General features: G+C 38.9%; 1 protein-coding gene across 9 annotated transcripts in view; it reads left to right on the top strand.

The window, feature by feature from the left end:
* The window catches only part of PUM2 (pumilio RNA binding family member 2), an 84,324-nt gene that overhangs the window by 35,204 nt on the left and 36,959 nt on the right, over nucleotides 1–12,161 (top strand). For all 9 annotated transcript variants that reach the window (XM_065681706.1, XM_065681705.1, XM_065681707.1 and 6 more), the window contains 5 exons: nucleotides 6,554–6,659; nucleotides 6,948–7,135; nucleotides 7,758–7,930; nucleotides 11,315–11,585; nucleotides 11,873–11,966. In XM_065681706.1, the coding sequence (XP_065537778.1) occupies nucleotides 6,554–6,659; nucleotides 6,948–7,135; nucleotides 7,758–7,930; nucleotides 11,315–11,585; nucleotides 11,873–11,966 (832 nt within the window). The remainder of the gene's footprint in view (nucleotides 1–6,553; nucleotides 6,660–6,947; nucleotides 7,136–7,757; nucleotides 7,931–11,314; nucleotides 11,586–11,872; nucleotides 11,967–12,161) is intronic.

Genomic DNA, 12,161 nt, shown 5'->3' with positions numbered 1-12,161 from the left:
CATGCCAGAATCCAGAGTTCTGTTACAGTACTACAGCATCAGAAATTGATATTATATCATGACCCTGCGCTTACTCAGTTATTATGACTTTGATTATTACGTCAGGTTATTATGACTTCGATTTCAACACTTTCTTACAGGTATCTTGGGGTAATACAGTTTCACACAGCTAGGCTGAGTAAGTCGGTAATTTTCTTACTATATTGCGTAACAATAAAGTAGTTCTGCAATAACCTTTTTTATTATAACCTTCAAAAATATTATGGGAAATGTCTTATAAACACCCTTGTATGCTAGAACTGGTATTTGTATGTTCTTAGGTGCTGCCCTCTGTCTACTTTGACAGGTGTGAAAGGGAGGTCATGCCAAGTGATCTGCTTCTAGCTATTTTGAGGTTGTTCTTTTCCTCATTTTCTCTATCTGGATAGATTTTTTTCCAAACTGAAAATGATTTCTTGTTCATAATTCTAATCCTTCTTTGTCTCCCCCCCCCTTCTGGGAATCAATACTTGGCATTAGGAGGCTGTTAAGTCTTGATTGTCACATCATGACTAAAATCAAGACTGTCTGTGAATCCTGAGCAAGTATCGCTTCCATGTGCTAATGTAAAGTAATATAGTACAAAATCTGTTTTCATTATACTTTTAACACATTTTGGAAATAATACATACTGGAGATCCTTCTGTTAAGCAATCCATCTGAGCTGCATTCAGATGGAGCGTGGTCTCAAACACTATCAGGACAGCATAATGTGAGCCAGTTGTACTGTTTCCTTGATCTGTTTCTGTCTTGCAATTCTTTGTTAATTTATTCTGTAAAGAAACAGTAGAGTTTTATTAGCAAGAGATCTGCTGATTGCAGGCATCCTTCTCTAAATGTCCTCTGAATTTTTAGCTCTTAGATTGGTTATACACAGATAATGCCTCTGGCTTCAGCTCCCAAAAGCTATCATGACCGTTAAGGTCATGATAATACTCTGAAGAAATAACGACACGTGGTGCTATTTCTCTTCTCTAGGCGTCTGTTGTTTGCTATTTCAGGGTCAGCACAGTGGTCTTCAGGACTTTTTGTGTAACCTAATGCAGGCTTATATAAAACTTTCTGCCAAACAGGATATAAATACAAATATTTTTTGATAATGTCTATTCTCATAGTAACTTAGAGGGTCAAAGCACACAGTGATTTCATTTTAGGGATAGTGTATACATATCTGGTGTCAAAACTTCATTCAGAGAAATCATAGAAGACTCTGTAGGATTAACTTCTGATCCTAAAAATTAAAAAATGATTCAGGAGCCAGTAATTGAGACTGTGCAGTTACTTATCAGCGAGCTGGTTAAGAGGCAGCTTTAGCATAATTGGTTATTATCTCTGTGTAGAAAAGGGCTTTATTCGTCTGCCAGAGACATAACAGGGATCAGTGTTGATACTGAAAAAGATACTTCTAGTGTACTGTTGGAATATCTTTGTAAGAAGTAAGGCAATCTTTTCCGTTATTTTGAATTAGAATTGGATGTATCTTTGTGAAGTTTCTTTTTTTTTCTGGGTTAAATGCAGGAAATGTTGAGCCTAACTCATGTTACCAAAGCATGATGATTTTAGCTACTTGGGTTAATTTGCGATGATTTCTTGATGAAGCCTTCTTCAGTAAAATTAATCAAGTGGGTTTTTTTTTTCTGGTCTGTTAAAGAGGAACACACTTGTTTTGGTTTTCTGAAAAGGACTCTTTTTTTGAGTTCCATCATTAAGAAGTTGATAGCTGCTAGGACTGCTCATTTACATGGCAATCCAATAGTTTAAACATCCCTTTAAAAAAAGCATCATGTATGTCATACCCATCATCTGTCCAAAAAAACACAAAGTAAATAGTAAATCACTGGCCCTTGGAGGTGCAAAGTTATAAACTTTAGAAAAAATCCATTCGTTTAAATACATGAGGGGCTTCTCTTATGTAGCATCTTTAACACAAGCCTTTCTGTAAATCTGTTTGATCTTCAATAGGATACAGTTTAAATTTAGTCTTGTGAAGTACAGATGATGCATTATGTTTTGTGTTAAAGATACTGTATATTCTTTGTGTACCAGTGTACATGAAGACTGCAAGTAGTTTAATATATCTGAAATTTGAGAGTATGCATATTTGTGTATTGTTTCTAGCATTGTGTTGCCTGGACACCTGATAGTGGAATTTATTAATTTCAGGCTAAGCACACTTTAAGGTAATGCTCATTTTATGACACCCAGGATATTACTTCATCTGTTTCATTCTGTCATGGTTGTGTTAGGTTGTGACACCTTCGCTTCTGTATTTCTTATGGGTCTTAGCTGGACACACATTTGAACTTGTGTTAAGACTGAATTTAAAATTGTGATTCTCTTTCTCAAAACCAAGGTTTCATAGATACTAAATGCTTGCATTCTGTTCCACCACTATCCTATAAAATGAAAAATAAATAGTACTGTAAACTTGTTACAGTATAAAGCTAAAAAGGATGAGTAGAGTACATAGACTGATCTGAAATTTATAATGTTTTGCTTTTAGTTGAACAGTGGTTGTAAGATTCCATGAGTCTATTTCTGTGTCCTCTGACAGCTAACTTCATCCTTTAAATTCAGGGTAAACTTAATATCATGGTGCTCCCAAAGTGATCTTGGTTGTCAGCTAGTAATGATTGTGCCACGCATTGACAAAGTGGATATCTCAGCTGGGGCAGGTTCTAGCAGTGTAGTGCTCTTGCAGGTCTAATACTCTCCTATAGTTTTGTTGAGCTTTGGCTGTTAATCACCCTCCACCTTCATAGGGGCTCCAGTTGATGCAGAGACTCAAATCCTCATTTATTACCACCAAGCCCTTTTTATCCCCTTGTTCGGTACTTTCCCAACCTGCACATGCATACAACGTTCAATCTCATTAGCCCCTGTGAAACTCTCCAGCTAAATAAATAGTCCAATCACAATGTTGCAGACCCTCTCACAGCTCCCCCACTGTCTGGCCTTCAAGGCCCCAACTCATTGCCCCAGGGCTTGTCAAAGGCCTCAGAGCTCATTCCTGAACTCTTTTTCACGGAAATCTTACTGCTTTCACTCCCCACATCCACCCTGAGTCCTGTTCTAATGAATTTATGTAAGGAACCCATGGATGTCAGTAGGTTAGGCAGCCAAAATACTTCTGGTGAGAGCTCTTGGCAGTGCATAGGAACAATTGTCAATCCTTAAGTTATTATTCCAGAGAAGTTTTTGCCACCTCATTTTCAGTGTTAATATTGGGGCCTGGCAGTTTTACTCTCTTTTTGAAGCTGTTTTCATGAGCTCTTTCAGTGCTACACTAAAACACCTAAAAAAAGTACTCTTGTTAGTTTCATCAAGGCTTACACTAAGCATCTGTGAGGTTCAGAAGAGGTTTTTTTAGTCATTCAGGTATCAAGAGAATCAAAGCTCCAGTACATAGTTGTGTATTGCAAACAAAGCGTTATCAGGTTATCTTTTTCTAAATTTAAGATATTTTGAATTAAACATTAAATTTTGCAAAACCTGATGGATTATAGTGCCACCTTCCAGATATTTTTTTTCTTTTGCATGTTGCTTTCACTGTAGTTTCAGTTTCAGACCTTGTAAATTATGTAATATCTAGCATGAGAATACAGGCCTTTAGTTACATATTGAAGAGAAAGTGCAATATGCAGTTTGGCAGTTGCGTGGCTGCCAATGGGAAAAGCTAGAGGAATAAAGTGAAAGCTCTAAAATAGAAGTAAAAAGAATGTTGTCATTTGAGGTCTTTTTTCGTTTGTGCAGTGCTTCTGTCAAGTAACATGAGGTCTTCTCAAAGACAGTACAGTACTGTCTAGTAGTACAGGTGGTACTAGTCTAACTCAAAACTCTGCTTTATAAGTTGTACAGCTAAATGGAATCGTTGGTATGTGGAAATTCAAATTTGAATGTCACAAATCTGTAACCAGCAGATCCCTGTGGTCTAAAGGAGCTGACTTGACACCATGTCCTAAAATTTGGAACATGGTGCATTTCTAAGGGAACAGAACTTTACAAAGAATTGCTGCTGTTTCTGATTCTTCCCATTAGTTGAGGGCCAAGCTATTGAACCTGTGTGGGAAGAAGGCAGTGTTGGTTAAAGTTTGAGAGGATTGACATGCTTTAACACAGGGATTAATTTTTTCAGGTTTTTTCCCAGCTGCTTCTATATTTTTCATCTCTTGCTCATGACTTCAGAATCTAAGTCTTGTTGGGGTCATTTAAGCAATTTCTTTATACAGTATCAGCTTCAGTAACAGAACTTTTAAGTGTTTATTCCTTGACAACATGTGCTTCCCTATGTACAGCTGACTTTGTTATCTCGTATTAATTACTTGCATATCATAGAATCATAGAACACTTAGGGTTGGAAAGGACCTCAAGATCATCTAGTTTCAAGCCCCTGCCATAGGCAGGGACACCTCACACTAAACCATCCCACCCAAGGCTTTGTCCAACCTGGCCGTAAACACCGCCAGAGATGGAGCATTCACAACTTCCCTGGGCAACCCATTCCAGTGCCTCACCACCCTCACAGTAAAGAACTTCCTCCTTATATCCAATCTGAACTTCCCCTGTTAAAGTTTGGACCCATTACCCCTTGTCCTGACGAAGAGTCGCCTCCCCGGCATCCCTATAGGCCCCCTTCAGATAGTGGAAGGCTGCTATGACGTCTCCATGCAGCCTTCTCTTCTCCAGGCTGAACAGCCCCAACTTCCTCAGCCTGTCTTCATACGGGAGGTGCTCCAGTCCCTGATCATCCCTGTGGCACTCCTCTGGATTTGTTCCAACAGTTCCATGTCCTACTTACACTGATGACACCAGAACTGCACACAATACTCCTAGTGAGGTCTCACAAGAGCAGAGTAGAGGGGCAGGCTCACCTCCTTCAACCTGCTGGTCACGCTCCTTTTGATGCAGCCCAGGATACAGTTGGCTTTCTGGGCTGCGAGTGTACACTGCCGGCTCATGTTAAGTATGTCATGTGGGACAGTGTCAAACACTTTGCACAAGTCCAGGTAGATGACATCAGCTGCTTTATCCTTGTCCATCAGTTCTGTAGCCCCATCATAGAAGGCCACCAAATTGGTCAGGCAGGATTTCCCCTTAATGAAGCCATGCTGGCTGTCATCAAGCACCTTGTTGTTTTTCATCTGCCTCAGCATGCCTTCCAGGAGAATGTGCTCCAAGATTTTGCCAGGCACAGAGGTGAGACTGACTGGTCTGTAATTCCCTGGGTCATCCATTTTCCCCTTCTTGAAAGTGGGGCTTATATTTCCCTTTTTCCAGTCGTCAGAAGCTTCACCTGACTGCCATGATTTTTCAAACGATGGCCAGTGGCTTAGCAACTTCATTTGCCAGCTCCACCTCCTTCAGGACCCGTGGATGGATTTCATCAGGTCCCATGGACTTGTGGACAGTCAGATTTTTAAGATGGACTCGAACCAGATCCTCTCCTACAGTGGGCCCAAGGTCTTCATTCTCACAGTCCCTGCATCTTCCTTCCATGACTTGGGTGGTGTGGTCAGAGCCTTTGCCAGTGAAGACTGAGGCAAAGAAGTCATTAGGAACCTCAGCCTTCTCCAAATCCTGTGGAGCCAGTTCTCCTGGTAGCTTCTGAAGAGAGACCACGTTGTCCGTAGTCTTTTATTTGCAGTGTAACTATACAATCCCTTTCTGTTATCTTTCACATCCCTAGCCAAGTTTAATTCTAACTGGGCCTTATCCTTCCTAACCTGGTCCCTAGCTTCCCAGACAACATCCCTGTGTTCTTCCCAGGCCGCCTGTCCTTGCTTCCACCTTTTATAAGCCTCATTTTTCATTTGAATTTTCCTCAGCAACTCCTTATCCATCCAAGGAGGTCTCCTGGCCCTCCTGCTGCACTTCCTTCTAGTTGGGATGCAGCACTCCTGAGCTTGCAATAGGTGATCCTTGAATAACAACCAACAGTCTTGGGCCCCCGTGCCCTCTAGGGCTATATCCCATGGAACCTTACTAAGCAGGTTCCTGAAGAGGCCAGAGTCTGTTCTCTTGAATGGACTTCATTGAATGGGCAGTGAGCTTGCTGCACGCTCTTCTCACTCTCCTGAGGATCTCGAGTTCGACCATCTCATAATTGCTGCAACCAAGGCTGCCCTGGAGCATCACATTTCCAACGAGCCCTTCCCTGTTGGTGAGCACAAGGTCAAGCATGGCACCTCTCCTGTTGGCTCCTCTATCACTTGCAGAAGGAAGTTGTCTTCCACACAATCGAGGAACCTCCTGGATTGCTTGTGCCAGGCCTTACCATCGTTCCAACAGATATGAGGGTGGTTGCAATCCTGCATGAGGACAGGGGCCTGTGAGTGTGACGTTGTTCCTGTCTGTCTATAGACCCCTTCATCCACAGAGTCCTCTTGATCTGGTAGTCTGTAACAGATCCCCAGGATATTAAGTCCCCACTTAATCCCCAGGATTAAGTTTCTCTTCAGCAGGTACCCTCTTAATAAGCATATTTTAAATAAAACTATTTTCTCTTTTGGAACAGCTTTTACCTGCCAAAAAGTTTTGGGAACCTGATGATTCAGCAAAAGATGGACAAAAAGGGATATTCCTTGGTGATGAGTGGAGAGAGACTGCATGGGGAACTCCTCGTAAGTGACTGACGCATAGGTTTTGAAAAATGGGTTATGTTTGGTAACTTATTTCAGAGTAAATTAATATTATACATTTTAATTGTGTATTAAATTTTATTTTCCTTTAATTTTCACTATGAAAATGTATATTGCAGTGGTTCTTGAGTGGCAGCAACACTTTTTGAAACCAGGGTTTGGAATTTATTTAATTTAAATTTGATCTTAATATTGGTTTAATATTGCAAAAACATTACAAGTTGTATTTAAAAAGTACAATAATTTAATATACTTATTTGTTTTTAACAGACCATTCTATGTCCCAGCCTATTATGGTACAGAGAAAGCCTGGACAGGGTTTTCATGGAAACAGTGAAGTAAATGCTGTATTGTCTCCAAGATCAGAAAGTGGTGGCCTTGGAGTGAGCATGGTAGAATATGTGTTAAGTTCCTCTCCAGCTGATAAATTGGATTCCCGGTTTAGGAAAGGAGCTTTTGTAAGTAATGCAGTGTGTTAAGCTTGTCTATTATGGCCTTACTATCTTACATGGTTTTATTTTCTACTCTGTCCATTTTCCTTTTTAAACTCTTCTCTTCAGAAAGAAGTGTGTGTTCACTATCTCTCTGTCTTCCTTGGCTGGAGGGGGCAGAAGAGGGAAGTGGTTTGGGAATTTTGACTAAATAGCTGTCTTTAAAAAAGTTTTTTCTTAACACCTTTAAATGAAGGAAAAAAGTTGCAAATAGCTTAGTTTAAAATGTGTAATGTGCTTTATTCTTGATCTTTCTATTCTGTGTTTCTATGCGGGTTTGTTGTGTAGTAAATGTTTTAACTGTATAAAGTATATAAAATTCAAAGTGTTACTGCTTTAACAGCACCGCTATAGTTAAGGTTGAGTTAGGTCTTCCATTATAAATCTTGGCATTCCTTTTCACATTTTGGCAGTTATTAATTGCATGTGGTTGAAACTTGATGATCAAGTTACCCACCAAATGCAATTCCATTGAAAAGAAACTGGGTTTTATTGTTTACATGCGCTGTAGTGTAGAATTAGGTCACCTTGTGGTGCTCCTATTGTATTCTGTTCAATATTCAGAATCAAACAGATTCTTTTTCCTCAGGGCACTAGAGATGCTGAAACAGATGGACCTGAGAAAGGAGATCAGAAAGGCAAGGCTTCTCCGTTTGAGGAGGACAAAAACAGAGATCTTAAACAAGGAGATGATGAGGATGTTACTAAAATAAATGGCAGAGGTTTGCCAAATGGAATGGATGCCGATTGCAAAGATTTTAAGTAAGCCTTTAACTGTTTCTCAAGAAGACAAGCATGTCTCTTAAGGGCATTATTACACTTCTGGTTTATGTGTCAGCTTTAAACATTACCCAGCTGTAGAGTGATTCTTCCTACCCCACATCGTCCCCTTCCCACTGTGCCACATGTTTCTTAGGATTGTCATTAATGTATGTGTCACTTCTCATGAGACAGATTCATCTTAATATAGTAATTATTCAAATATGGGTACATTTAAAATGTGATGAATTAAAAAGGGATGAAAACGTTAACCCTTTTTATTTCGAACTAAATTCCTTTCTCTCTCTCCTTCTTCTTAATACTCCTAACTTTTGCATCTGATTGTTGTTGTAGAGAGCAAGTCCTTCAGAATTTTAGTTTTCCTTCTAATTTTGCTAGTGGTTACCATAGCCTAACACAATTATTTCCCCACAAAAGTCCTTACAGAAGCCATTTATTTAACTAAGAAGAAACAATGTATTTCCCTGTTCACATAGTTAAATGTCACCTGTTCACAGTATAGAATGGTGGTGTGGTTTAGTGGTTTGCTTAGGGAAAAAAAAAATTGCATCAAGCTCAAGCTTTTGAACTGTGAATTCTTATATGACAGTACAGCTAGCCTGTTTTTTCTTAATAGTAAGCTGCTTTTTAAATTGGGTATTTTTAAAGGGCTAATCTTTATCTTTGTTTTTAAATTACTGTGATGCATTTGTAACTGTCATACAGAATTAGATCAGAAAACTAGACTGTTCATGAATTTGTGTTAGCGTGACGAACATGACTGAATAGTTGTGGTTTCATTACTTCATAACCGAACAAGTATACTAAAATGCATGTTTGAATTCCATATATAAGTATTTCCTACCCTTTAAAAAATGTATTTACCTGGGGCTAAGGAGGGATTCTTCAGGTCTGTTTTTCAGGACGTATTATTGAAAAGAGTATAATACCAAAGAGTTAAGAGAGCTCAAGTTAGCTCCTTTCGCATGCACGCTGCAATATGCACAATAAACAAAGTTGCCTTCAATATTACATGTAGAAAATACAGACTAAATTTTGTCCTGCTTTTCTTTACCTGTATCTATTTCAATCTTGAAATAGTTGCTTGCAAAGCACCTTACATACTATTTAAATAGATAAAATTCTTAAAAAAAAAAACAGGTGCAAAAAAGCATCCAAAGCCATTAAAACTCTCTCGCTCAAAAAAAAAAAAGCCCATCTAATTTAAATGAGCCATATAAAGTGGTGGTATAAACCCTCCATACAGAGGTTTATAATTGAAGTATTGACCCAACTTTAACTATAGCAACAGAACAGCACCATTATAAGGAGCAACCTATATTAGGTAAACAGAAGTATTAACAAAGAAACTTTGTCCTGTCCTCCTCCTTGTATTTTTATTGTACTTACAGCTTTTTTTTTTTAAACTAAAATATGTACTGAAATAACTGCCTTTTTTCCGATTGTTCTTCACTTTGTTGATGCTGTATGTCACCTGGGAAGAATAAAGAATATTAAATGACTTCAAACTCAAGTTTGTATATTGAGCAAGATAAAATTGCTAGCTAGGATACTGAGGTGGTGGCCAATATGTTATAGATGTTAGTCGTGAAAGTTGGTTGTTATATTTAAAAAAATATAGTGCAAGTGCTTTATCTCTAGTATTTTGTCCAAAGTAATAGATTATTACTTGTATTAATACAGTATTGTTGAATAAACTCACTAAGAGACTGCTTTCTAGCTATACAGTTAGAGTTGGTATCAGCAAATACATAAGTACTGACAGATTTCTGTGCATAAATCTTGTGCGTCAGTGTGAAACAGACATTTCAACTTTGGGGCCCTGTAGAGGGAGGAGGAGAACAAGTAGTACTAAGGCTGCGTCTCTGTCCTAGAATTAGCAGGATACCATACTGGTCTGGCAGTGTACTGCTGGAGTAAGTGTAGTTTCATCCTGCAAGATGGCATTTTGTATCTGAGCCCAGATTTCATAATTAAAGCAAACTTCACTGGAAGTTGTATGTTTCCTGAAAAACAATATATAATTATCAAGTTCTGCCAACACAATAATGCTGTTAAGGGAGCATAGATTCTCTAGCACAACTCCTTATAATAGCTGATTCTAGATGCTTGCCAGTAAAAATTGGTTATCTAAGCAATTTGGCCTGACACAGACATTATGGTACCTTAATTTCGAGGGGTACCCCAAATCTAACCAAATACGGGGTTGGGAATCTCTTTAGGATGTGAATCTGTTAACCTCTCACTTCAGGTGTTTGCTGGTAGGTCTTTATAGGGGCGCAGGAATTCCCATGTACTCAATGGGGGTGTAGTCAGTACAGCTGGTGGTTGATGATAAGATACTTCAGATTTAACTCAAAGTAAACTCGTATTGACTGCTCAGTTGAGTTGCTCTCTGGGCTCTGTCAATGCTGTTGACTAGATTTTCTTGTCCTCTGATGGGAATTTAAACACTAGTGCACCTAGTGTTTAAATGTAAGTGTGGTGTAAGTGTAGCTATCTGCATCTCAGCTGCCACCAGTGCTTCTTACTTGGAAACTGAATTTTCAGGGATTTGGCATAGTTAAGTCATGTCCAGCTTCACATCTCTGTCTCACTGCCAACAGGAGCCCTGTCTTGCTGCCAGCAGAAACCAAACATGCATGTTTTGCTTAAGCCTAAAGATTTTGTTCTGGAACAAGAGGCTGTATTTATTCTTAGGGAAGCTGAGAGGGAGTCAGTGGAATTACATTGGGAACACTTTCTTTTTTTCCCCTGACCAATCATGTGGTGTAGTGTAGCCTAGTAAGTGAGCTGTGTAGGAAATTAAATGTTTAGTAAAATGCTAGATGAGGCAATTAGGAGTCCATTTTACTTAAGGAAAAAAAATACATTGTTTCTTTCAAGATATGAAAGATACTTGCTATATTGTATGTCTGTCTTTTCCAGTTGAAGTTTTATTGTCTGTCTCTCTCTCCTTTGGCATGAGGTGCACATAGCCATTTCTTTTTTTCTTTTCTTAAATTCAGTACATTTTCTAATAATTCTTTTCGCTCCCAAATGCAATAAAGAGCCATCCCCAAAAGTTACAGGTGACCACAGTCCACTCTACATCACTCAAAACAGCTTCAAAGATGACTTTTTCTCACAGTGATTGGAAGAGCTGCATAGTTTTAAAGTTTCAAAAATAATAAATAAAATTGTGCTTTGAAGTGAAATGTGTCCTTTATCTTGAGCCACTGATGCATGCTGTTTAAAATTGTTAAAATTGGTCTGTAGCTTCCCTTTTGAAGTCTTGAGTTCTATTTTAAAATAGAGATGCTGTACTCTGTCCATGGACAGCTTTATTTAACACTGAAGAGTTTATCTCTAATTTCTTTTAAACAGTCGTACCCCTGGAAGTCGACAGGCCTCCCCAACAGAAGTAGCTGAACGCTTGGGCCCCAATCCTGGCACCACAGAAGGATTAGGTCCACTTCCCAATCCGACAGCACACAAGCCTCTGGTGGAAGAATTTTCAAATCCAGAAAATCAGAATCTAGATGCCATGGAACAAGTTGGTCTTGATTCTCTACAGTTTGACTATCCTGGCAATCAGGTACAAATGGACTCTTCAGGAGCTACTGTAGGACTTTTTGACTACAATTCTCAGCAGCAGGTTAGTAATGGAACTGAAAACATGCCAAATTGATCCTTTAAGCTGTGCATTATCCTCTGTAATAATCAGTTATTTAAGCATATAATGCATTTCATGGTTTTGTCTGTGACTTAGTCAAAGGCATATCAATGTATATTTAATCTAGAAGAACACTGGTGCATGAATTTCTGGTTTAGTAGTTTATTAGGATAGAAGCTTGGTTTAAAATATATATTTGTAAGTAAATCCCAGTATATTATAGTCCTGACTTTTGAAAACTGAAATGCATCTTTTTTCTTTTCCAATAGCTTTTCCAGAGGACTAATGCTCTGACTGTCCAGCAGTTAACAGCAGCCCAGCAGCAGCAATACGCACTGGCTGCAGCTCAGCAGCCGCACATAGGTGAGGTTTTTGTAAAATACACCAGGCATCCCTGCAAAAGTGGGATTTTGAAATCAAAAAATAATGTTTATTCATTCTTCCTTGTTAATGGCACCTTTTAAAGAGGTAGCTCTTTATTCTTGCAGGTGCCTTTGTTTATGATGGAGTTAATTCTCCAGCAAGCCTGTTGGGGTTTTTTTTTCTGTCCCTTTAAAG

This window comes from Lathamus discolor, chromosome 5 (genome assembly GCF_037157495.1).
Source record: "Lathamus discolor isolate bLatDis1 chromosome 5, bLatDis1.hap1, whole genome shotgun sequence".
Classification (NCBI taxonomy): Eukaryota; Metazoa; Chordata; class Aves; order Psittaciformes; family Psittacidae; genus Lathamus; species Lathamus discolor.
This window is presented reverse-complemented; position numbering and strand designations above follow the sequence as displayed.